Here is a 27486-nt window from a genome sequence, read left to right as displayed (position 1 = left end):
TTCATCAATCAATCAATCAAAATGTTTATTCGGCTTTACGCCCATCATGAAACACAACACAACAAAACAAATCAAAACAAATCAAATCAAATAAAACAGCGGACTCGTACAAGCCACAAGTAGTATAACACAGTTCTCAACTCACAAGGACAGATATTAGCCATTCATAAGAAAAGTTTAAGATTAAGATTAAAAAATTTTAGGCACTACACTAAAATCAATATCTGATGTCATTATAGAAAATTCTTATAACTATCAATAATCAGCTAACATGGCCTCTTCATCCACTCCCTAAAGTAGCATACGGCTGCCAGGGGCACTGGAGGTAAGGATGGATGGATCTGTCAATTTCAGTTGTCTTGATTTCTCATGGTTCCAATCTTAAATCCCATTCTCCACATTTCCACAGCTGTTTATGATTTTGTTTTAAAGTCCGATGGAAAAATGGCCAGCGTTTCAGTGCGATTTTCTCCTACGAAGACACATTTTTATATGCAATTTTCCCCAAGGTGAAAATATTTGCAAAGCGATTTCCCCTAATATCATGCATTTTGGTATGTCATTTTTCACTATTATATGCCTTTTATGCACACTTTATGCTAGTGTGTGTATGCTAGTTTGTATGCATTATTTGGCTGGGGAACTGCATTGCAAAATTTGGAGAACTGTGAATTTTGAAGGACGGCTAGGTTTCAGTTCCTGCAAATTTGGTGGGTTTGCCTTTAAATGTGAACTTAATTGAAATTCTGGCCCCATCCCTACCTGTAGGATGCTATCCCATTACCAGTGTGGAAGTAAGATTCAGCTTCTGTACGTGGAATTTGGGTTGGTGGGGGCAGCATCTTATTCCGTGCCTGAGGCAACAAAATAGCTGGGGCCGATCCTGTTCCCCACAGTAGCCAAACAGATGCTCCTGGGAATCTCACAAACAGGATCTAAGGACAACAGACAATCTTGCTGCTGTTGCCCAGTGACTGGCATTCAGAAACATAATGCCTCTGGCCCTGGAACCCCGTGGCCATCATGATGACTAGTAGCCACAGGCAGCCTTATCCTCCACAAATTTGCCAATCCTCTTTTAAAGCCAATCTAATTGGTGGGTATTGCTACAGCGAGTAGTGGAGAACTCCATAGTGTAAAGAAAGGCTTCCTCTTGTTGGTTCTGCGTCTCCCACCATTCAGGTTCACTAGATGACTCCAAGTTCTGACCTTCTGATCGGCAAGCCCAAGAGACTCAGTGGTTTAGACCATAGCGCCACCCGATCAGAAGGTCAGCGGTTCAAATCTGCACAACAGGGTGAGCACCTGTTGCTCTGTCCCAGCTCCTGCCAACGTAGCAGTTTGAAAGCACGCCAGCGCAAGTAGATAAATAGGTACCGCTGTGGCGGGAAGATAAACAGCATTTCCGTGAACTCTAGTTTCCGTCACAGTGTCCCGTTGTGCCAGAAGCGGTTTAGTCAGCTGGCCACATGACCCCATAGTTGCCTTTGACTGGGCTTAACTGTCCAGCGGTCCTTTACCTTTTACAGCCTATAGTCCAGCACCGTAGTCCAGAAAAGACAACCATGTAGTTTTTCTGTGTTTTAATTGTTCCCCCCTTCTTTATTAAGAGTCAGGGCACACTTTTTTAAAGGTGACCTGTGGTTAGATATAATCTTTTAATCTCTGTGTCAATTACTTTAATTGCAAAAAATGGAGATTATGCTTAAATATGATCAGCATTTGATAACATATATCCAATCTATATGATACTTCAAAAGGAAGCAAGCAGGTGGCACAATACTTTCTCCAAGAAGCCAAAATGCCTCATTGAAATATGGATTACAGTATGTTCATTATGCTAAGTGATCAATTAACACGTTGCAAGATTGTTTTTTTTTATAAAAAAAATCTTTGTTCACTCTCTCTTTTTTGGATGAGCAGTTGAAACCTAACGTTAGAAATGCTGTGAAAATTCCATTTGTTTTGTTATGGCAAAAGCTCTTGTGGAACCAAAATGAATTACCATGCTTACAAAGTAAATGTTTCAACTGCAATTTGGTTGTCAGGGATGAAACCTTGTGTGGTCTACAAAGTGTTTTTAATTATTTGTGTGCTATTCTAAAATTAAAAAAAAAAATCCTTTGGAATTACCTTTTTCCATAATTTTGTATTGAATTGTGTTCTGCAAATATAAGTTGGTGGGGGGTGATTACTTATAACAACCTTACAAGTTTATTTGGATTAGTTTATCATAGAATGTAGAGTTGGAAGGGACCCCGAGGGTCATCTAGTCTAACCCCCTGCAGTGTAGGATTTCTTTGCCCAATTTGGAGCTCAAACCCATGACCCTGAGGTTAAGAGTCTCATGCTGTACTGACTGAGCTGAAAAAAAGAATTAAAAGAATTAAAATTGCTGGAAAACCTTCCAGCTTTTCTGGTATGGTAGATAATACATTTGTTGCTTCTGTTCCAGAAGATTAAATGGTACAGGGTGATGTTGTTTTAATTCATTTGCTGATACAAGCCCCTTTATTTACTTTGGAACATGTTTCCTTTGATCCTGGATGCTGTTCTTTTGAACTCAAGATTGAGGATTCATAAAGAGTTGATTAAACCGAGGGTGATTCTGCCTTTGCTCATTTCAAATTTTGAGAGAGCACTGCAGGCACCATAGCTGTCAACTTTCAGATTTGAAAGTGAGGGATCAGCAGCCTCGAAAATAAGGGATCAGCAGCCTGTCCTGGGGTGCAAGTCTATGGGATATCTAACAATCCGGGATAGCAGTGGGAAACGGCACTAGCGTAAGGGAATTTCCCGCAAAAAAAGGGAAGGTTGACAGCTATGGCAGGCACCAGTCTCAGAATAGCTGCTATGGGAGAAGGACATAACACAAAATGGCTGTCGTAGGGAGTGTGGCATAACACAAGACAGACATCCATCCCAAACAACCTTATGCCTGCCAAGGGAAATCAGCTATGTCCTGCTGGTCCTTATTGTGGAGGTCACACAATATTGATCACACACGCACACACACATTACTGTTGAATAGGCCGGCCCAAGACATTTTGATACCTGAGGCGAACTACAAAATGACACCCCACTCCCTGCCAGGGAAGGAGTGGGGGAGTGGAGATTGACACCAGGAGTAAAGGGGGAATAAAGATCTGCATCAGGATCTGCTGCCCCTGTGGATCCTGTTGTCTGAGGCAGTTGTCTCACCTTGCCTCATGGGTGAGCCGGCCTTGCTGTCTAATAGCAGCGGGGTGCAATCCTCAAACCCGGTGGGGGGGGGGAATACACAAGGTGACCACATCATACCCACTCTCACTTCACAGAAATTGCTTACAAGGTTCTTGCACATTTTGCCTTATTATTTACTTTCTAGAGGGGATAAGACACCTCCGGTGAAAGCCCTGCAGGCACCATGGTGCTTGTGGGCACTGGGTTGGCAACAGAACTGTCTTTAGCAAATGTGCCGCCAGGGTGCAAAGATCCGCCCAGCGCCCTCAAATTTAATTTAATTAACTTTTATTGAGCTTTTTTGGGGAGGGGGACAGCCAATGTTGTTGACCTTTTTTTAGGGGGGTGAACTCAAAGTTCTTGAGCTTTTTTTGGGGGGGGGGGAATCGCTCACCTGTAACGACAACACAGCGGAAAAACCTGCTTTTGTTTCCTGACTCGGTAATATTTCACGTTACGGAGTAACAGAGCGACAGAGGAGGGAGGCAGGGACTTTCGCTCCATTGCTTTTCACTGCCGCCGATCGAGAGGGACTGGTATTCAGTGGGTATACATTTGGCGCCCCCCCAGAATTCGGCACCCGGGTGCCCCGCATCCCTTGCACCCCCGGGTAAAGACGGCCCTGGTTGGCGATCCCAGCTTTATGCCCTTTGCATTTGCTCCTTCCACTAAACTAGAATGCCTAGTTTAAAACTATGGATTCCTTGGTGTTTGTTTGTTGTTTTTTTAAAAAAACATTATATAGATTTATGTTCCACATCTGTTGTGGAGACACTGCTGGAATCGGAAAATAAAAATTGGACAGGTGCTGCTTTTTCCCCGCCCGTTGCTAATCTCCTTGCATTCCTGTCATTTACCATCCACCACCACTCAAGGCTTGTTGCTAGGAGCTGCAGCGCATGTTGCAGAGAGACAGAATGAGGAGGGAGCGGAGAATGGTTAATAATCATGGATGGTGACATGCTTCCTCCAGGTTCAGAGATTGTGTTGTTGTTGGCATCCATCTGTCTGTATACCTCTCTGTGAATACCATTCATTGGGAACATCCGGAGGAAAAGGCTAATGCTCTCTTGTCCTGGTTTTTCCAAAAGAACATGAGAATATAAACCGTCCCCCCCACGTGATAACCAATTTCGGGTTGCCATATTTTGAAGAGCAAAGAAGAGGACGCTATGACGACTCTCATTTTAAATACCCCTACTATCTGAAGGCAATAGAAGTTGTGATATATTGCTGGGGGCGGGGCAGGAGGAGGAAAGCAAGTCTTTAACCACCAGTTATGTCTATGTCTCATTGAGAAAGTATAGCCAGTGACATTTTGGCAATTTTTTTAAAAATCCACCCGGAAAGAAATTTTGCACCTGAAAAAGAGGATGTGTCCTGGAAAAAGAGGACAAATGGCAACCCTACCTTCCCCTGTTGAGGCTTCATTGCACCTTGAACCCTGCTCTCTTGGGTGTTTTGTAAAAGGCTTTTCCCTCCTTGCACTGAGACTCCAGCTGCTGAGAGCCCTCCCTGGAGCATGGACACTTAACAAATGAGTTTGTCCCATTACTACTGATAGACTGCACAGTAAATTCCTCTTCCCAGGAAATTCTGGAGACCATAGGTCTATGAACAGGGATAGGAGCCTCCTAACAACATGCAGCATGGGACGCGGGTGGCGCTGTGGGTAAAACCTCAGTGCCTAGGGCTTGCCGATCGCATGGTCGGCGGTTCGAATCCCCGCGGCGGGGTGTGCTCCCGTCTTTCGGTCCCAGCTCCTGCCCACCTAGCAGTTCGAAAGCACCCTTAAGTGCAAGTAGATAAATAGGTACCGCTTTATAGCGGGAAGGTAAACGGCGTTTCCGTGTGCTGCGCTGGTGCTGGCTCGCCAGAACAGCTTCGTCACGCTGGCCACGTGACCCGGAAGTGTCTCCGGACAGTGCTGGCCCCCGGCCTCTTAAGTGAGATGGGCGCACAACCCTAGAGTCGGACACGACTGGCCCGTACGGGCAGGGGTACCTTTAACAACATGCAGCACCTGTTATAAACTACAGTTCTCAGGATTCCTTGGGGAAAGCCATGACTGTTTAATGTAGTATGATACCGTTTTAACTGCACTGTGCAGATGGGGCCTTAAATAAAAACACAGCAACTCATAACAAAAGCACTACATAGCATGGGCATAGCCTGGGAGGTGCAGGGGGAACAGCTGCCCCCCCCCCTAAATCAAGTAAATAAATAAAAATACAGTACTTAACTAATCAACTGCATCACAGATACCTTGGTTCTGCCCCCCCCCCCAATAAATCCTGGCTACTCCCATGCTGCATAGCAATTACTAATGGCAGCAGACAAAGTAAATTTTATTGTCTAATCAGGCCTCCTCTTGCTGAAAAACCTGTGTCTTAATCAGTTACCTGGAAGTATGAAGAGATTGGGCCAGACATGCCCAATTTATTTATTTAAACAACAGTTTAGCATAGGGGGCGCATTCCTGACCCCTGTGCGCATCAGTGGAGTGCATGTTAAGTTTGCTCCACTCTGTTCTCTCCTTGCCCCGTCCCTACCCCCTGTTCCAGCCACTTCTGGGGTCAGCATTATGCGCGCGCACACTCCTAAAACAGTTGCTGCCTGCTCACAATAAGAGAAATAAAAATTAACAACCCTACTTTAAAACAAGCAAAACTTATTAATACTAAAACAGATCAAAATTATCTCAACTTTCTAAACATCTAATGATGTCAAGGCAGAAATTTGGGGCAAATGCACTAGTAGTAGATTATCAGTTTGAAGGAATTGAAATGTGGAAAGGACAGCAACCAGTATGATCAAGGGTCTGGAAACCAAGCCTTATGAGGAACAGTTGAGGGAGTTGGGTACGTTTATCCTGGAAAAGAGGAGATATGATAATCCATCTTCAAATAGCTATGGGGCTGTCACATGGAAGATGGAGCAAGCTTGTTTTCTCCTGCTCTGGAGGGTGGGACCTGAACCAATAGATTAAAGTTACAAGAAAAGAGATTTCAACTAAACATCAGGAAGAACTTTCTGACGGTAAGAGCTGTTTGACAGGGGAATGGACTTCCCCAGAAGGTGGTGGCCTCTCCTTCTTTGGAGGTTTTTAAGCAGAGGTTGGATGGTCATCAGCCATGGATGCTTTAGTTGAGATTCCTGCATTCCAAAGGGTTTGGACTAGATGACCCTTGGGGTTCCTTCCAACTGTACAGTTCTATGATTCTAGTTAATATAAGTTACCACCTTGTGATAAGTTGTGTATGGTCTAATGATAAATTACACTAATGATCTACTTACATAATTTATACTGTGCTTTGTGTGAAAAGTGACACATATATATCATTGAATGAATACTTTATAGTTGAGCTAATATGTGCACCATAATAACTTGACCCTGTGCAATTATTTTTTGTTTTGTTTTTCAAACTGCAGAAAAACTTTGCTACTCTAAAGTCGATTTTCTTATGCATTCATCTTGTTAACAGTTACAATGTAACTGTTATAGTACAACAATTATAGTAAAAATAACAGCAGGCCTGAGCCGCTTCGGATGCTGTTGCCCAGAAAAGCAGCTTAAAAAAAATACTTTTAAAAACATATTTGCACACTTTTTTTATATAAAAAGCACACCCAACGAAATTTCGACTTCAGCCTAAAACAATGCCCGAGCACTCATAACGCAATAGAACGCCAGGGCCAGAGCAATGCCAGTCGATCAAAATCATTTGTGGGTTTAGCAACCGATATCAAACGCGGCAACACGTCTGGAACCGACTTTTTAAAACCCGCTATTGTGGACAACGGGCGAAACGGCGCAGGCGCACTCGCGTCCCGGCTACAAGCCTTCCAGAATTCTTGCTCCTCCATACAGCGCAAGCGCAGCTCCACCTTCTAAGGACGGAACGGCAGAGGGCGAATTTTGTGTCGCGGCGTGGGAGATGTGCGCGCGTGCGCAGAAGAAGAAGAAAAAAACCCGTCGTGCGCCCTTCGCGTGGATGCGGGAGGGGTAGAGGGAGAATGTGCGCGTGCGTAGGAAAGGATCCCTAACAAGCCCCGCCCATCGACTGTGAGGGAAAGAAGGGGGCGTGGCTCTTCCTCTCTTCCCCCCGCCTTCTCCGCTTTCCTTCCCTCACCCCCCCCCACTTCTCCCGGCGTGCACCGCGCCCGCGCTGGCTGTCTCTGGCCACGTCCCCGGGCCACGTCGCTCGGTGTCCGCTGCGCTCTCGCCATCTTCGGTCCGGTCGCCGGCTCCTCTCCCCGCTTCACCTCCTCCTCCTCCTCTTCCTCCAGCGCGGCCGCCGGCGCCATGAACGTCTTCCGCCTCACCGGGGACCTCTCCCACCTGGCGGCCATCATCATCCTCCTCCTCAAGATCTGGAAGACCCGCTCGTGCGCCGGTGCGTCGGGCTCGGCGGGCGGTTGGCGAGGCTGAGGCGGCGCGAGGGACGTCGACCCACCGGCCATTGGGGGGGGGAGGACCCGCCTCGGCCCCTCGCCTGGGAGGGGGAGTGGGGGGGACTGGTGGTCCTGCTCCCTCGTCACACTGCGAAACGAGCGGGGAAATTTGGGGTGCAGATTTTTTTTTGGGGGTGTGTGATTCTCTCCTCCCTATGGTGTTTCCTTTCAGAGACTTTGGTGTGGGGAGTGGGGAGGGTGCGTCCCTCTTGCCACCCCCTTTTTATTCTTGTCTTCAGTAGAGGGGGGGATTTGGATGGGGTGCTCCCCATGTCCTCTTGTTTTATGGGGGTAGTTCGCCTCCTTCAGTTGTGGTGGACCCTGACTGAGGAGGGAGTGCCTACTTTATGGGTGGTGCCCCCGTATTCTCCTCTGTGTGTGTTGGCGGAGCAAGCTTGGTTGATTATGGGATGTTGAGGTGGAGCGATTTCCAACCCTACCCCCCCCCCAAAAAAAATGCTGTCTCCTGTCTGTCGACTTGGGCAAGAACGTCAGATGAGGGGCAATTTTGGAGGTGTGGAGGTGGGTGGGTGATGATGGGGTGGAGATTTCTTGTAAGTGAGGAGCTTATGGGAGGCTGGAGCAGGTTAGGAATTTGGGGGTACTCATTTGGGGCGAGTGGTGGGTTCCCCCACTTACTCTTGTGTTTGGAGTAATTGTGGAAGCTCATAGAATGCTTGGGGTGTGTGTGATGCTGATTTGGGGACGGTATTCCTGCCATGCCTCCTACCTCTAAAGGGGGAGATCTGAGAAGTGACTTCTTTTAAAGGTTATGGGATATTGCAGTAAGTGGAGTTCTGCTAGAGAAAACTTGTGGGGTACTGCAAAGTGGGGTCAGTGTAGTTCAGTGCTAGAGTGTTGAACTAGGGCCAGGTACACCCAGGTTCAAATTCCTGGTGGAGGTTGTCAGGTGACCTTAGACCTCTCTGAACCGTAACTGCCTTCACAGGGTTGTTGCTAGGGTAAGGATGTGGGAGATCATGTGTTTTGCTCCTGAGTTCCTTGGAGGAAGAATGTAAAATGTGATAAAATATATTGATTGGGGGCCACTCCTGCAGTTGCATCAAATAAAGAGTTGGTAAGCCTATACTGCACAGGAAGATGTGAAGTCTAAAGAATAGAGGTTACGGTCACTGTCTTTCAAAAAGGGGAGGGTAGGACAACTCTATGAATATCTTTGAAAGGGTATCCTGAAAACAGGGCTTTATGTTCATTATATGTATTCTGTTTGGGATATATTTGTTGATGAAGATCCCATTGGAGTGAACTTAAGTGCAGAAATGGTTTGGGGTTTTTGTTTTCTTTTAATAGTGTTGTAGGTAGAGAGATTTCATAGTGCTAGTGAAATTGAAGCTAAGTCAGTAGAGACTTGCAATGAGTCAAAATCTAGGCAACCTGATTTGCTGACTCCTCCATAATGATGAATATTCAGGGCAAATAACTTTGTCATCTCTTTCTTGCTTCAAGAAGAGCACAGTAATATAAATGAGATGAATGAACAGATTAAGTGCCTTCTTAGCACACAATGATGTAGTAGGTGAAAGAAAATTCCTGGTGCAGCATTCAAGCCCAAGCAAAATCATGGTACAGTGTGAAGGGAGCTGCAGGAAGTATGACTTTCTCTCTCTCCGTCCTACCATTCAGACATTGTATTTATTTTGAGGCAGTTGTGCACAAATAGAATGAATGGACTTAAAGCAAAGGGGATGGTAGTTCGCTTTCCTGAGGCTAGAACTTCCCTTTCAGATTCTGGACTTGCAGGAAAAAATGAGTTTTACCATCCTAATCAAGATGCATTGTCTTTTTGCAGTAGTTCTGAAATCAAAGAAATATGACATAGCCTAAATTGTGCTTTCTCTGAGTGCTTTGCAGAAACAGCAGGTTTTTATGCATAATTTGCAAGTTCCAAGGTTGTTCTTCTGAATCCTGGAACCTCTGTTTATAGACTTTCATGCTAGACCCTTTATTTATTTGCAACTGAAGGGGTTAACCTGTGATCCGACTTGATCTGAGAGCTTGGCAAGCTCTTTTACTTGCATTGCCAGCTGCATTTGAAAATTGGAAGCAAATGACTGAATCAAGGCTAGGGAGAATAGGCGCTCAATTGGGATTCCTGGCCTAGTCTGACGTGGCAGCTAACAGAAGGTGTGGTGAACAGAGCTGCCTGGAAGAGAGAGATCAGTTGTATTCTTGCTGCACCCCCATGTCATTTCCTCAATAGAAACTTATTCAACTGAAGAAATCCCTGGTTATGTTGCAAAACTTGTTCCCAAAAGGGCTGTTTTAATCTCTTATTTTGAAGATAGATTTTTGTTATTTTAACCTAGAAATGAGAATTTACTCACTCTGATGCTTCTGTGTGCCTGTTTGTTTACAGCATTTACACCCTGATTTTAGTCTCGGAATAGATTTTTGTAAGTTGCTTTAAGATGGCACGCCCTTAGGCTCACAGTCTAAAAAGACACAACATGACAGGTGAGGGAAAAGGAAGGGAGGAAAGGAAAGCAAGCTCAGTCACAAGTTTTTTAAGCTGCTGAAGCTATTCAGTACATTTCACTTAGACACACAGTCCTTGTTTATCCTGCATTGATGGTTTGACTTTGAACTGTGTTCTTATGTCTAAATACTATTCTAGACTGATTCTGTGTTGGTAATTTTGTTTGTAGTCTTTATGATCAAGCCAAGTAGATTTTGAACTGTGAACTTTGTAAGGCAGAGGAAATGCTATCTGGTGGCAAAATGCATCATTCACAGTTGACTAATTCCTGGGAATTTAATAGAGCTCTTTTTAAAGCTGCAGACTGGAGTTATTGTATAGAGAAGTAGCCAGAGTTTGAATAAAGCATGAGTCCCCTCCTATGCAGAACTGTTTAGAGTTAGAATTCATTAACTTTATATGTATTTCTGTTTTGTAACCAAGCAGTCTTATTATTCCTACAGCTTGATGCTATGGCATGCTTACGTAAAAGTAAGGCTAGTTGACTACAGGGCGGCTTAGTCCTTAGTAAGCTTATATAAACTTATATAAATATTGTAAACTGGCTGCAATCATGTATACATGTGTGCTTGGGAGTAAACCTCAATGAACTGAAACTTCACTTTTTGATAAGGATTGAGCAGTTATATATGCAAAGGCACCTGTTTTAATAGCACGTTAATAGCTATTAAATTAAATAGCTATTAGAGTATGACCCATTCATTGTTAAACTTTGTTCCATGTACTATCCTAGCCTGCATACAGCTTATTGTATATTTATTTTGAATGCCTATAACACTATGTATTCATAGTGTATTCAACACTAGCAAGCCCATGAGGAGCAAGTGAGATCTGGGTAGTTGGGAGACAGCATCTTGTGCCTTTGAGCAAAGCATCATTGGGACAATTGGTTGTACCTTTTCTGACTACTATTTTGCCCCAGAGCAGGGATAACCAGTGTGGTGTCATCCAGAAGTTGTTTGGACCACAGCTCCCATCAGCCTCAGGCAGCATAGACAATGGTCAGAAATGATGGGAGTTGGAAATCCAGCAACATCTGAAGGGCACCATGTTGACTACCCCTGCTTCAAGGTGTCCTTGCAAAGGGGGAAGGTTGGTGGAAGCCAGCAGAGTATATGTAGTGAGGTCATGTTTGGGTAGGGATCCTTTGCAAATCAATTAATGCAAAAAAATTCATAACCAGAATAGCTTATTCTTCTAGGGGCTTAGTTGTTATCACTTCCTAAGACTGACAAGAAAAAATTGTTTAGCACCAGCATTGTTAGTGTAATGTGAAATAGTTACATTGAGTCTAAGTGTGTTACTTCTAGAGAATGCTGGCAACCAGCAGAGATACGCAGCCTTCCAAATTTAAGGCTTTAAAAGCTAATGTTCAAAACAAAGATATTTGCTTATTCTTTAACACAATTTCTTTTTGAATAAACAATGTTGATCGACAGAAAACAATTGCATCAAGATGAGAGAGGGAGAGTAGATGACATTCTGACATTTCACAGGAAAGTGGTTAAGAAAAACAATTATAACAGGGAATATTATTACCATCTACTTCCCTTTTGAATAAAATACATCTGATATTGTAATGAATTAAAATGATACAAATATGAATTGTCATGGGGCTACTGAAATAAAAGGAATGTATCTGGCACTAAGAGTACTTATAAGCAACAAGAGGGCTCTAAGAGTGTACCTCCGCTTACGTATCTCTCTGGATACGTAATCCTCGGGATGTGAACGCGGCAAACCCGGAAGTATTTTTCTGGGTTTCGTCGCATGCGCAGAAGTGGTCCTCTGGTTGCAAATTCCTCGGGATGCAGCTGGACCTCTGGAACAGATACCGTTTGCAACCAGAGGTACCACTGTAACTTAAAATTTGGGACCTGTGGTAAGTTTTTGGTTGTTGAACACTTCTTCCTTAGTATTGGACATCTAATTCTCATGCTTCCATCAGCACCCTTTCTCATCAGAGGGAAAAACAAGAGACTGCAGGGTCAGTTAGCTCAGCCAGCACCAGTTGCTGTGTGACTCCTTCCACCTCAGAACTTTCTCCCTTGGTGGCCATTGAGTCTGGTCATTACAACAATTACATGACACTCTATACCTGGTTTTCATTCCCTTTTCCATTTGTAACAAGTATATTGGATTGTATACCGTTTTTTGAATGCATTGGCAGAAAGGTGGTATCTAAACAGTTGTCTTGACAAAATAGCATGACAAAATAGGCTGAGTCATAGAGTGCATCCATGCTTTTGTTTTATGTTGCTGAAAAATGCAACCTCTGTTGCTTGCTTTGTTCACATTGAGCTGAATGGAGCAGAGCTAATAAATAGGCACGTGATGCCACATTATGACAATGTAATGAGGCATGTATTGTAATCAACACCTATTTTACATGAAGTGAGACAATCTTTATAAAAATGTGGTCTCTGAACTTACTGTAGTGAGTTTTTTAAAATGACTTGCCCCTCAGAGTTTCAGTTGTAAACAGTGGGAGATGGGAAGCATGTAAATGTGCTCTAGATTGATGTCTAGTGTTGTGTTATAACCCACTGTGTCCTGCCTGAGGGCTCTCAATGCAGATGGTTCTTCAGGTAAAGGGCATGGAGGATGTTTCAGTGGGAATTTCTCACAGTTTGGGATCAGATCTGGTAGTGGATCCTGCCAGGGTTAGATAGCCTCATTGTGACCATGATGGGAGTTGGGTAGAAGGAAGACCCTAGGAACTGGGCTGGGGTGGTAATTGACTGTATACTTATTTAATAACAGAAGGGTTTGAGTGAAAGGTGGGGGTCCAAGTGATGATATGGCATCTTCCATTAGTTTGGGAGTGGAATTGAGTCTTATGAACATAGAGGCTGATACAGACCCAACTCTCCAGTGACTAGTATTCAGTGAACCTAGCTTCTTTTCTGATAAATCTTCCTTTTGCTCTTATGCAGAGGGTTTATGATTTGACCTGTTCAGTATGGTGCCTGGTACATTGTTGGTTATGAATAAAAAGCTGAATAGTAGCAAAAGAGGTAAGTAGCAGAAAATTGCTAGCAATAGATGGCAATATATGAAACTTCTGGGTTTTGCATCTGGAGCTCAGATTACCATAAGGTTCTGTTGCAATGCAGCGGTGGGTGTGCAGTGAATCTTGGTGTTTGAACTAAGATAATTCACACGGCTTGGGTTTTTAAATACCCTTTCTCACACGACTTCTTTTTATTCCTTTAGGTATATCTGGGAAAAGCCAGCTTCTCTTTGCACTGGTGTTCACCACTCGTTACCTGGATCTCTTCACTTCATTCATTTCTTTTTATAACACTTCTATGAAGGTATGATACATTCAATATGCAAGAGGGGCTACTGAATTTTCCCCACATACCTCTTAATGAATTCACCTCCATGGTAATTTCGAGTAAAGGCTGAAAGAAAATTCAAATGTGCTTCTCCCTGTTCATGTTAAAGTTAACGTGGGTCTGTTGATTAAAAAAACAACAACCACTGTGTTGCAGCCGTAGGGAAGAAGCAGGTTTGCAAATGCCACAATAAATTACCTTTGTATTGCCAGTCATCTGCAGTGTCTTGAGTCATACGAGTTTCACTCCTAGATGACAGCTTTCTCTGTTTTACACATGAATAAACTGTTTTGCCTGAAAGGGTTGAAGTCAGCTCTTGAGGCAGTTTGCTGCATTGCCTGATGGCCACAACTTAGTTTGTCCTCCCACAGCTTGATCAGGTTCCCCCAGTTTTATTATCGCTATGACTATGTTCTTTAAAATTCCTATGACGTATCTGACCAGCAACAAAGCCAGGGACTATTTTGTGTCCCTGGAGTATGCCCGACTCTAGGGCTGATGCAGTCCTTAGGTGGGGTGAGGCTGCTGCCTCAGGCAGTGGGAGCCCCCAAGGCGGTGCCCCTACAGGTGCCTCACCTGCCCCACCACAACCAGCACTGGTGCTGGTTTTGGGCAAGATCAAAATGGTTTGAGATCTTGCAGAGCGTGCAAGATCTCACCCAATATTGGCGTGGAGGTGGTGAGGCAGGCAGTGCAAGCTGCAAGGTGGCAGCGGCAGGGCAGAGTGGCATTTCACATTTTGCCTTAAGCGGTGAAATGGGATGTGCCACCCCTGTCTGACTCTTCACCTTCCTTGCTTGAGGGGTTTCTTAGTTTTGGAGCAGAACAACTAGGTGTGTATATATGTGATCATCCCAGTGCCTTTGGTGTAGAAAAAGAAAAGGTTCATGAAATGTATAGGGTCCTCAGACAGAGTGTCTTGCTAATTAGTATCTATTTGCTTTGCAAAACTGGCTTTAGGTTTCTTCACTTTCTTGTCAAGAAATGAAAGAAGACATAAGATGATGGGGATGACAGTCGAGTTAGAGGGGAGTGGGAACAGTGTTTGGAACAGCAGTAGAACTCTGCCTTGTGTCTCCTTGAAGCACTCCTTATGCCCCCTCCCCCAGGTTATACTTTTAAAATGGAAACTGAAATTCTTAAGATGGTAAAATCTGTGTTGTAGCAGGGATGCCTTGAATGAATGACAACGTGCTCAAACGGACCTGCCTTAATTGGATGCACATGACCCTTTTACAGCTCTTTTAGTCTACCTCCATAAGTTCAATACACCAGCTGCTCCACAAGCAGGCATGCAGCAATCCTGACTTGGGCGCTTTGCTGGGAGAGCGTGGTGGAGAAAGCCAACCTTGAGCCAAACCCACTTTCAAGGCTGGGTTTCTGGTGGACTTCCATTTTGATATTAATGTGAATGTTTGCTTCTGCAATTCTGACTACAAATACATGAAGGGGATGAGTATTGGTTGGGCTTGAGGATGAGTTTGGCCTACTTGTGCTGATATATATGCTCTCTCAAGCAGCTGAATTTTTATTGGATCCCAATGTATGCTGGTTGTGTTATGAAATATTTATATGAATTGTGAGCTGAGTAAAATGACTTGGTGTAAAGAGTTACACGTGTAATACAAAAAGATAAAAAAGCAGGTCCAGTGAGGGGTATGGGAGCACTTGGTGCTGCAGAATCACTGGTGTTAAACAGATGTGTAGATCTGATTTGTCCCTTGGTTTTGGGATCACCCCATATGAGAGCATGAGAGAATAAAAAAGTGATTAGAAGCTTGTCTCAAACTGCCATTGAATGCTTGTTGCTACTAATGAGGAGTGCTTATCTGTACTTAATTCGTTTTCCTTAGAACTGTCAAAAATTCCCTGTCTAGTCAGGGAAACACAATGGTCATAATTGCATCTTGTTCACACAGCTTTCTTCATGCCTGTGAGCCCTAGAATAAGGGCTGATCCTCTATCTGATTCTCGTTTTAATTTGGTCTACCAGAAAACTGTTTGCCCAGCTTTTTTTCTATTCATAATGTGCAAAGAATCCACAAATCCTTCAAGTTCAATTACTTGGAAGTAAATGATACTGAAATGTTTATGGAGCTGTGCTTAGTCACAACCAGACTATTTCGAATGTTCGTTCAGAACTATTGCTATTAGCCAGTTGTGTAGTCTGTAAAGACAAAAATATGAACCTGCCATTTTACTGATGAAAGGTTGGCTCCAAACTTAGAATTGTTTAGAGTAGACCCATCAATGGGGCAAGCTTGTCATGACTAACATAAGCTCCATTGATTGCTGTGGGTCTACTCCAAGCCTGACTAAGTCTGGATCCAACCCCAAATAATTATCCTCTTGTGATTCTTTGGCAGAGTAGAACCACCATAATGTCAAGAGAAGGTAAAGAAGATCCAATGTCTACCCTACTTATGATGGGGATGCAGCTTGAAATCTTGGGAGGCTATGGAATTGGCAGTGCCATCTTTTATATAGCCTGCCCTTTTCTCATCTGTGGACCCAGGGACGGGGGGAGTGACACCCAGATATCTGTGTGTGCTTTGCTTGCTTATGCAAGTGTATGTGTAAATGCCAAAAGGAGGCACAAGAGAATTGGCAAGGAACAACCTTGGCAACCCCAGGAGGTTCAGTTTGCTTCCTTGTTTGTAGCTTTAATTCATTGTGTTTTTGTATGAAGATATTGTGTGCCATCCTACAATCATTTCAATGAAAGGCAGCTAGCAAATCCAATGAAGAAATTGGTTTAGCCTAAGGGTGGGATCTTGTGGCCCTCTAAATGTTGTGGACTCCCACTCCCATCAGGCCCACAAAACGTCAAATTGACTACAGAACCCCATTGCCTGATCAGACCCCTCACCTGTAAAATTAACCAGCATCTCTTAATTTTCTCTGCCAGTGGGACTGCTTTGAATTTATGTCTTTTCCCCCAAGTGTAACTCTATCCAAACCATGTTTCTTTTTTATCTTAATAATCATAACCAGTTATTATTGGTGAGTTTTCTCCAGGCTAGCCCTGGCTTTTGCACTTTCCAGATGTTATTGTTGTTGGCATCCTGGCCACTGCTTTCTAGGGATTTTTCTGTGATTCATTGGCTACTTGAATACCACCTCTGGGATGGTGACTCATGCTGTCCTTTCTGTGTGCTGCAGTGCATGGAAACTAGGTTCCGCTTGTTGAAGTATTCTAAGTATTAGTTCCCTGAGAATATGCTTACAGATGGTGAGCGGAGAACCTTGAACATTTCGCCTGGGGTTGCTGTGGCCTAGTTAGTTAGGCAGTGACCTGGATTCCACATCTGACACAATTTGTGTGACCTTCAGCAAGTCATTTAATTTTTCTTAGCCTCGGCCTTCTCCACTTGATAATTAAGTCTGTGTACAGTATTTTTATCATGAACGTAATGAAGCCCAGTTTCCTCAAGGTAACCTCGTCTGGATGAAGCTCTGAAAACAGAAGCTGGGAGCTGCCCCTTTAACTGTAGGCTCATTAACTATGTTGGATGCCTCTTGTGTTAACAAACCCACTACCAATGAAGTACCGTATTTTTTGCCCTATAGGACACACTTTCCCCCCTCCAAAAATGAAGGGGAAATGTGTGTGCGTCCTATGGGGCGAATGCAGGCTTTCGCTGAAGCCTGGAGAGCGAGAGGCGTCTGTGCACACCGACCCCTCTGGCTCTCCAGGCTTCAGGAAGATATCCGCAAGCTTGCGGAGCCCGGCGGGAATCCATCCCGCTTGCTGTCATGGCTTCTTTGCTCTTTGGGGCTCGGGGGGGGGGGGAAATAATTTTTTTTCTTTATTCCCCCCCCCAAAAAAAATAAGTGCGCCCTATGGGCCGGTGCGCCCTATAGGGCGAAAAATACGGTACTCTTCAAATATACTAAAGCAGAATATGTGTATAATTCAGATAGTGATCTGAACCCACTTCCAATCTAATCTATCCATGTCACCTGGAAGAACCAGGAGCTGCAGGCTGCCTAGCTGAAGTGGTGCCTGTCCCTGAGAGACCATGACATCTGCTGCTACCTGGCCCTGGTTGCCAGGCCATTATTTCAGATTGGTTGCTCTTCTCCTCAGTAGTCATAAAGAGAGCAGCGCATCAGTTAAAATATTCACTACAGTGGTGTAATGAAACTCCTGAGAGTGGACACTTTATACCAGGGCTCAGCAAACTTTTTCAGCAGGGGGCCGGTCCACTGTTCCTCAGATCTTGTGGGGGGCCGGACTATATTTATTGGGGGGGGGGAATGAACGAATTCCTATGCCCCACAAATAACTCAGAGATGCATTTTAAATAAAAGCACACATTCTACTCATATAAAAACACACTGATTCCCAGACCGTCCGCAGGCCAGATTTAGAAGGCGATTAGGCCGGATCTGGCCCCCGGGCCTTAGTTTGCCTACCCATGCTTTATACCAACGGTTCCTAAAATTTCCCCTCCCATGGACCACTTGAAAATCCCAAGGGTCTGACTTGGCAGACCACAATGCTTTTTGGGGGTGGGGCTGCTGTAGCTATTGTAATGTGCTGTGCAGATGTTGTATGGTTTTAAATTTATTTTTAATCCATTTATTTAGAGTATTTGTACCCCAGGCTTTAGCCGAAAAGACTCTCGGAGTGCTTGACATACAATCAATTAAAACAAGGCATTTCCTGCCCTGTCAGCTTACAATCTAAAGAACAAGGGGAAAGGGACAGGGAGTAAAGAGGAAAAGGGCAAACTCAAGCACCAATTCTTAAATGGTAGTTCTTCTAATGGCCAGCTAGCACAAAAACAGCTCAGGAGCAGGAAGCAGGAGATGGAATCCAGGCATAGGCAAACTCGGCCCTCCAGATGTTTTGGGACTGTAACTCCCATGATCCTTAGCTAACAGGACCAGTGGTCAGGGATGATGGGAGTTGTAGTCCCAAAAAATCTGGAGGGCCGAGTTTGCCTATGCCTGGAATAGGCACTGCTTCCTGTTGCTCCCAGTAAGTAGAAAGGTTACAAACTGCAATACAATAAAATGTGATATAAGAAATAAAAGTTGCAATAAAAATCAATATGAATATTTAATACAATAGATGTGCCACCATACATCCACAACAACTCCACAGATATATCACAGATCAATCTGAATGAATCACTGGTGGCCCACAAACCACAGCTTTAAATTTTAAAGTAACAGGCATTTATAAACTCCACGTGGCAATCACTATTTTAGGGTAAAATGTTTCTAAGAAGTGGTTCTTGCTTCAGAACTGTCACTTTTAGTCATATGCAGATTTAATAAATGATTGATTTCCTCAGGCAATGGCCATAACGTTTTAACTTTCCATGTTGGTGACACACTTTTTAGACGTGCATCATTTCATGACATAGTAATTCAGTTTTAGTTAGTAAACGAACCCCTTTCCAGCCCCAGGAGGAACACAGGGATCGTTCGCACAACATACCTACATACTGCAGCCAACACACCAACATATCACGACACACAGTTTGGAATGCCCTGTATTATTATTGTTTCTTTATCAATGACCGATTTTGGAACCTATAGAAAATTGCAGAAAGATTGTATGGGAAAAGCCACTGCAGTAAAGCGAGCACATGTTGCAGGTTTACTGTAGTTGCACCTTTTCTCACACAAATGCTCCAGCTGCAGTAAGTAGGGGGACAGAATCAATGAGATTTTACAACTTAAGCATCTATAGTTGAAGCTGCAGCATTAGAATTGACAAGATTTATGTTGCTTTCAAGCCATTAAGATCCCACTTTCCTTAAACTTCTGAAGGAACCCAAATCAATCAGTTGGTAGGTATGGGAGGGGGTGGGAACTGTACTTCCTTATGTTCCAGGTAACCATTTTCTATGTTAAAAAAGAGCCGGTCCCCAGAAAATGAATAATAGCTTTCCTGTTGTAGACGGTGCAATATGTTGATGAATGTAACTGAGCAAATGGGAGCAGGAAGGGGGACCATGCTTCAATGGTCAACATTGTTCCTTGTTGTATGTATAAAATGCTTTTTATGGAGGAAACAGACTAAAAGCCTGATAACTCATCTGGGTCTTTTCCTTTCAGCTTATCTACGTTGCCTGCTCGTATGCCACAGTCTACCTGATCTACATGAAATTTAAGGCTACCTATGATGGAAACCATGATACATTCAGAGTGGAGTTCCTTGTGGTTCCAGTTGGTGGGCTGTCTTTTCTTGTCAATCATGACTTCTCTCCCCTGGAGGTTAGTTTATATGAATAAAGCATTGGCTTCTGAAACAATGTAAAGAGAACTTGGGTAACTGTGAAATAAAGCAGAACACTTTGTTCTTTATGCTGCATCGTAAGCTTGATGTTTCACTCAAAGCTGCACAGTTTGTTTGATATAGTATTTGTGCATGGTCCAGTGGCTTAAAAGAGCTGGCGCTAGTTGTTTGGCTGGCTTAGATTTTGCTTTGGTGGGCTGCTCCCATGTAGTGCTGAAAAATCCCAACCAGGGTTAAAAACAAAATTCTTTAGGAATTTTGAAATCAACTTCTTGTAAAACATTGCTTGTAAAATGTCATTAGCAAAATCTGTGTGTGATTCGGTGCAAATTGCTTTTCTGTATTTAGGCAAGGATTTTTGTTTAATGAGTCCATGGGCTCCAAAATTATTCACGTGAAAGCTCATTGGTGCCTCTGTGCTAGTAGAATTAGGTTTAGTACGCCGCAGACAGCTCAGTGGGCAGGTACATGAAGAATCTGGGGTAGTTCAGTCGGTGGAGCTCAAAACTCTTAATTTCAGAACTGAAGGTTCGAGTCCCATGTTGGGCAAAAAGACTCTTTCATTGCAGGGGGTGGACTAGAATGACCGTCATGGTTCCTTCCAACTCAGGAAAGCCTGATTGATTTCAGCCAACCGTAGTGGAGAGCAGATGTATAGGTACATGCTAAAATTCAACCCCAGTTTGATCTTCAGGCACAAATGGGTGTTAAGCCCGAGTGCAGGAGAAGGTGGCTCCACCATCACTTCTGCCATCTTAAACCAAAGCAATACAGGGATTGGAGTTAGAAGTACATCCAGTAATCCCAGTTCATACCATTGTGTGTTGGTGGACTTACTTTATATCTGAGGAACAACGCAGTGACCATAATCCTAACTATGTAAACGTAATTAGTTACTCAAATATTTGTGGCGTGTTCAGTGCACTAAACAAAAACAGTGAAAAATTGGTCTGGCTCTTATGACCTTCACTTCATGTAATTTAAGTTCCTTAAATAGAAGTTGAGAAGTCTTTGGTGCCATCTGGATAATTTAAGGAGAACTACAATTATGTAAAGGGTGTGTTAAAAAGTAGGGAAAATGGAAAATACAGGCAACATGTATACATCTTATATTTGCACAGGAAAACTTTCATATATCAGTACTGCCCACCTTATATCCTACTACATTTTTATTCTGCTTTCCTGTAGAGGAAAGCCTCAGCCCCATATTCTTTTTATTCATTTGTTTTCAAAAGAAGAAAACAAACACACCAAATGGGCATACTGTTGCTAAACAAAAAAACACAGTATAAAGATAATTGCAAAGCATTATTTCATAGTTGATTGCTTTTAAGTATGTCCATCAAATTGTAGGATGTTTTGAGCATTTATTTTAGCTGCAAGGTGAAATAATATACTTCTAATAAAAGTATCCCTACATACTATTTCAGGATAGTACACTTAAAACATGGACAAAATTCCATAGAGGTATTGCTTTGGTTTTTACTATTTCAAGCCACTACTAATTTCCCCCCTGTATATGAGTCACTGCGCTATCATATTACATACCAGACTTTCCTGCACCTGCCATCAGTTTATAGAGGTTTTAGATTCTTCTTGTTTACCTATGAATATCCATTATTTTGCTAAGAAGCTACTCTCCAGGACAATATGATTCAGTCTTTTCCCAAATATGTTTAAAAATTACATGTGTGGGGTTTGCAGGTGAGAACTCGTTATTACCAAAGTTATTCCCATCATCTCTCTCAAAATTCTTAAATTTTTAAAATTTAAAGTAAGTCCATTGTTTTTAGGTTTGAGGTATCTCAATTCTAGGGACGCGGGTGGCGCTGTGGGTAAAAGCCTCAGCGCCTAGGGCTTGCCAATCGAAAGGTTGGCGGTTCGAATCCCCGCGGCGGGGTGCGCTCCCGTCGTTCGGTCCCAGCGCCTGCCAACCTAGCAGTTCGAAAGCACCTCCGAGTGCAAGTAGATAAATAGGGACCGCTTACAAGCGGGAAGGTAAACGGCGTTTCCGTGTGCGGCTCTGGCTTGCCAGAGCAGCGATGTCACGCTGGCCACGTGACCCGGAAGTGTCTGTGGATAGCGCTGGCCCCCGGCCTCTTGAGTGAGATGGGCGCACAACCCTAGAGTCTGGCAAGACTGGCCCGTACGGGCAGGGGTACCTTTACCTTTTTATCTCAATTCTGGGTTGAGCTTTTAAGGTTTTTGTGTAGGGCAAAATTGTCAATTTATTGAAATTTCAACCCCTCATAACTCACAAATGGGATGAGATAAAAAATTAAAATTTTAGATTTAAACTTAGTTTTGATCATTCAACAAGTGTACAGAATATTAAGATAATTGGATGGCAATTGGGTGGTAAAAAAATGGGATCACTTGATATGGATTGACCCATACTAGACGCGGAAGCTGCCAAGTGATGGTATCACTTTTACATTTTTGTCTTGCTCTTTCAGATCTTGTGGACCTTCTCAATCTACTTGGAGTCTGTTGCTATTCTCCCCCAACTTTTTATGATCAGTAAAACTGGGGAGGCAGAAACCATCACTACACACTATCTTTTCTTCTTGGGCTTGTACCGTGCCTTGTACCTTATCAACTGGATTTGGCGCTACTACTTTGAGGGATTCTTTGACCTTATAGCTGTCGTTGCTGGTGTGGTCCAGACTATTCTGTACTGTGACTTCTTCTATTTGTATGTTACAAAAGGTAAGGAGTGGGCCTTCCTGTTCTGTAGGCCTAAAGATTTTATGTATTATAGATCCCTTGCACATGCTTTCTGCAGTACAGTGGTACCTCAGGTTACATATGCTTCAGATTGCATACGCTTCAGGTTACAGACTCCGCTAACCCAGAAATAGTACCTTGGGTTAAGAACTTTGCTTCAGGATGAGAACAGAAATTGTGCTCCAGCGGGAGGCCCCATTAGCTAAAGTGGTGCTTCAGGTTAAGAACAGTTTCAGGTTAAGAACGGACCTCCGGAACGAATTAAGTACTTAACCCGAGATACCACTGTATATTAATGCTGTGTATAATATTGTAGCTCTGTCACTCTTCCAAATAAGCACAGCTCTTCAGTACTTTGGAGGTTGTGGGTGTGCTCTGGGGTTTCCCACTGTTGCGTAACACTAGAGTCAAATGCAGCCAAGATCTGAGTATATTTATAACAAAGCATTATCTGCGAAACAACATGAGAATGGATTGAAATGTGGGTTTTGGTCCTGGTTTGCAGGGCAAGCAAAAGCCATAGTTAGGCACAAGTGACGTGCAAACACAGTGGCTGAGTGGCAAGCTGAGCTTTGCTGCAAACCAGAAAGGGTGGAATTGTTACACACAAGGGGAGAGTAAGTGAACCCAGTGGGCCTTCAAAGCTCAGTCCTGTATGAATGTGGCGCAGTTCATCCAGTATTGTCACCTCTTCCTTATCTTGCCCCTGGCTCAGCAGTCTGCATTACCAGCCCAATATAAGCAAAGCAAATGTATTTTAAGTTTGCTTTGGAATTCTTCTACAGTGGTACCTCCAGTTACGAACTTAATTCATTCCAGAGGTCCATTCTTAAGCTGAAACCGCTTGTAATATGAGGCGTGCTTTCACTAATGGCGCCTCCCACTGCTACGCGACTTCCGCTTGCATACCAGGGCAAAGTTTGCAACTGTGAGCATCTACTTCTGGGTTAGCGGAGCTCGTAACCCAAAGCATTTGCAAGGAGGACAGTACATAACACGGGGTTCTACTGTACTGTATTGAATATCAGAGTTTAAACATTATAAAATATCAGAGGTACACCTCTTCCCATATAGGCCTGCCGCAGTGTTGAGATTTGCAGGGAAGGTCCTCTTTGTGGATCTGCTGCCATATGTAGTTTGTTAGGCAGCAGTGCATGAGAAAGCCTTTTCAGTGGTGGCCCCAGACATGCCCTCCGAGGTCTGTTTCGCCTTGTCACCTTTTTGCATAGGTCTTTGGGTTGCACATTGTGACATGGTTTAATTGTATTGAGCTGTATATAACCAGCTTTGGGATTGCATGGTGAAATGCAGGCTACAAATGCCTATAAAATAATAAAAGGCTAGAGATTAATTTTCACAAATTCTACTAATATTAAAAGTCACTGTTTCTCACCATATCTCCCCCTTTACCTTTTTGTCTCCTGGGGGTAGCAAGCTTCCTTTTTTGTTTATTTCGTTAAATATTTATAAACTGCATAAAAATGCAAGGTGGAATACATCAAAGAAGATGGTACAGTGGTACCTCGGTTTAAGAACAGTCCGGTTTAAGAACAATTTGGTTTACAAACTCTGCAAAACTGGAAAGAGTGTCTTCGTTTGACAACTTTACCTTGGTCTGAGAACGGAATCCGAACGGTGGAAGGGCACCGGCGGCGGGAGGCCTTGTTAGGGAAAGCGCGTCTTGGTTTAAGAATGGTTTTGGTTTAAGAACGGACTTCTGGAACGGATTAAGTTCATAAACCGAGGTACCACTGTATATGCTTTGTTCATATTATTCCATAAAACCCTCTGAATTTGTATCCAAGTGCATCATACTTTGAATAGACCTCTTTACTTCAGTGGGGCTTCTCTGAATATGACTTACTTGGGTGCAAACCAGTGTATCTTGGTGATGCATGACAGAATAACATTAGTTTTTTGGTGGTTGATAATTGGATGCATGCATTTAACAATGCCTTGTTTTGTCTTTTTTTTAGTACTCAAGGGAAAGAAGCTCAGTTTGCCAGCGTAAGTGCCAAAACTAATCGCCAGCATCTGCCATCCTGGATGCTTAGACAGAACAATCCTTACCACAAGCGAAAGGTGAAGATGCTTGAAACAGACAGTCTCCCACGTCTCTTGCAAGAATCATTGGTGGGCTGTATAGGACCAGAGAACAACCAGCTGACTTCTGTTTGATGCATCTTGCCTTTATCTTTTTTTATTACTATGTATAAAGATTTTTTACATAAAGAAACTTAATACTGTGTGAATTTAATTCAGTGTGTAGTTTCAATTGGAATAGTTCCAAAAGTGAGGTTTTGTGGGGTTGTTTATGACCAGAAATAAGTGCAAACACTTCTTATTTTCAAATGATTCTTTTTGAATTACTGACTTGTTTCGGTGCACACAGGTGTGTGCTGACTGATGGATGGTAACCGTTCTTCTCTCTTGATTTCAAATTTCATCCCACTGTATTTATTTACCCCCTAAAAAGTTGAACATAGTGTGTCAACTGAAATCAAACTACAAATGACAAAATTCTCACGGTAGGATGTCACCATTTCATGAATGTCCTTAGTTATAATTACTCCATTTTAAAGTAAGAATCTTTCTCCTATAGTGTCTGCCAGTGCATATTGTCTGATACCTCTCTTAACCTTCTGAATACATCAGCTTGAGAGTATTTGGTGCCAATGCAGGTTTTTTAATATAGATTTCTTTGCTTTTGTGGTTTAGCAGCAGACAATTTTTATTTCATTTTTTCATTCAGGATAAAATGGTTCCTCATTTTTTGAGTGCATAAAGTTCTACTTTCATTCACAGCAGCCTTAGTGTTGCAGCTGTAAGGATGAATCTGTGATAGTTGTCCAATTGAAGTAATCTTTAGGTGGCAATTTTTAACTGTCTACAACTTTTTTTAATACAAACACTTTTACAAGTAATGTCCATGTTCAGCTTTCAAGCAGTTCTAGATGTACCAGTTTTGGACAATGAGTGTGATTTTTTATAAACTTATTCCTGAATCAGCAGCACCAAGTACTATACTTCATCAACTTTACATGATTCCCTTTTTTACTGAGCTGTTGCATGACTTATCCTGTGTTACCATCCTAAATAAACATTTTATGAAGTGGTATACATTGTGGTGGTGTTCTGGAACTAAGTCTCTACAACTTTTCTTTAAGATTGGTTGTAGCAATGTAAAAATAATTTGATTGTGCTGACTTATAAAAACAAAAGAGCTTTATCTGCAGATTAGGCATGGCTTCTAAAGACACAAATTCCCTCACATCTTGACAGTTATGAGTATTTCACTGCATTAGTAAAAGCCACAAAAGAGTAATTAGTGTAACAAAGGTGTGAACATAACATATTTAACTGGCACTTTGAAGACTGAAAAAATAATTCCTGAGAAATATATCATACAAGCCATTTCATCTACATTGTTAATTACCAGCCTATTTAAATACGTACATGATTACCTGTAATCACCAGTTTTTAAAGCACAGAATTCCCTAATAAATGAGACATTTGGATTTGGGCATAGTTAGCCAAATGGGGTTTCCTACTCAGATGCTGGAAAAGTCTGAACAAACTGTTGAGACTTATTTCTCTCTTCCCTCCCCAACTTTGCTCATTAATTCTTTCCCCAATACTTCTCCAAAATGAGGAAGGCAATTATTGGAAGTGGTTAAAGAATGGGGGCAAATGTTGCAAAGACGATCATCCAGAAACGTGAAAGCTTCAATCATACCTGGAAACTAATCTGGAAAAATGCAGTCCCCAAGACTCAAACCCTACTCATGTATATGTCTAGTTTCTGTTACAAATATATTTTCTCACTACACTGTTGTGTTGCATTTATTAAATGTATGGTTTGGGTAGAAACTTCTGTCAAAAGACTGGAGTGCTGGATAGAGTGAAGCAGCAGCAAAATGAAATTGCAGCCTTGCAGATACACTGAGTAACTTATGACAGCACAAAGTGTCTCAAAAGCCTGCTTTATTGAAAGTGACAGATTGTATGCGTATATGTTGTGGGTTCCGTTATGTACTGTATTTTCACAAGCACACTCTGCCTTGAGGGCTGGCTGCTGAACAAAACTTATTTGTATTTAAGTACACTCCTTTCTGCATTTACAGGACATGGTTAAACAGGTGTCAAGCATGCCAATAGCAAAACACTTGTTAGAGGGCTGAATTTTGAGGCTATTTGGACATAACCAAGTTAGTGACTGAAATATGGGGGGAGGGGAGGTAAACACCCACATTCGACACCCTGACTTTCCCACAGCAAAACAACTCTGCTTCCTGTAATGCAATCATGCTAGGTCGCCACCCAGTGTGATTATTTCGAAATAACTCCTATCCATTAACAGGAAGGTCTGTCTATGTATTTTATATACCGCCCTATACCTGAAGGTCTCAGGATGGTTCACATAAAATATCAAATACATAAAATCAAAACCAACAACCCAATTAAAAAAACAACCCCAAAGAGCCAGCGTTTTTCAAAAGGGTATAGGATGTAGATCAAGTCAGGCAAAGGCCTGGTTGAAAAGGAACCTCTTTGCCTGTCACCTAAAGGTGTATTACATTTTCACCTTGTTGACAGTTGAGTCCAAGTCCCATTGAACTGACTTGAGTTAACATACATGGGGCTTGAGTTATAAAGTGGTCAAGTGTGCAATCTTGTTCTCTACGCGGATTAACCAAGGCGCTAGTCCTCGTGGAGTTCTCAAAGCAATATCTGAGAGGCAGTACTGGATCGAAGTTTCCGCCAGGAGCCGCTGCAAAACGACCCAACGGGTCTTCTCCCCATTCCTTGCCAGGCGCTTCTCCTTGCAGCGACGTCCCCTGGTACTTTGTACAGACAAAGAGTTGCGCTCTCCACGGTTCCCTGGTAAAACGTCTGGTTCCCATTTGCAGCTGGCAAGTCCTTCTCCATGGGCGGGGCACAAACAGCAGAAATGCAAAAGAACTCATTCAAAGACTGTAAGCAGGCAA

General features: G+C 42.9%; 1 protein-coding gene and 1 long non-coding RNA gene across 2 annotated transcripts; both read left to right on the top strand.

The window, feature by feature from the left end:
- Positions 1 to 7355: 7355 nt before the first annotated feature.
- On the top strand, positions 7356 to 25616 carry KDELR2 (KDEL endoplasmic reticulum protein retention receptor 2). The gene is made up of 5 exons (XM_028705873.2): positions 7356 to 7619; positions 13391 to 13491; positions 19591 to 19749; positions 22228 to 22480; positions 24475 to 25616. Exons 1-5 carry the CDS (start codon positions 7529 to 7531, stop codon positions 24507 to 24509), a joined length of 639 nt encoding a protein of 212 aa, XP_028561706.1. The 5' UTR covers positions 7356 to 7528; the 3' UTR covers positions 24510 to 25616.
- LOC144325440 (uncharacterized) lies at positions 13502 to 15478 on the top strand. Its single transcript, XR_013390591.1, has 2 exons — positions 13502 to 14398; positions 14625 to 15478. It is a non-coding gene; the product is annotated as an uncharacterized LOC144325440 (long non-coding RNA).
- Positions 25617 to 27486: the final 1870 nt, after the last annotated feature.

The sequence above is a fragment of the Podarcis muralis genome, chromosome 14, assembly GCF_964188315.1.
Source record: "Podarcis muralis chromosome 14, rPodMur119.hap1.1, whole genome shotgun sequence".
Taxonomy (NCBI): Eukaryota; Metazoa; Chordata; class Lepidosauria; order Squamata; family Lacertidae; genus Podarcis; species Podarcis muralis.
This window is presented reverse-complemented; position numbering and strand designations above follow the sequence as displayed.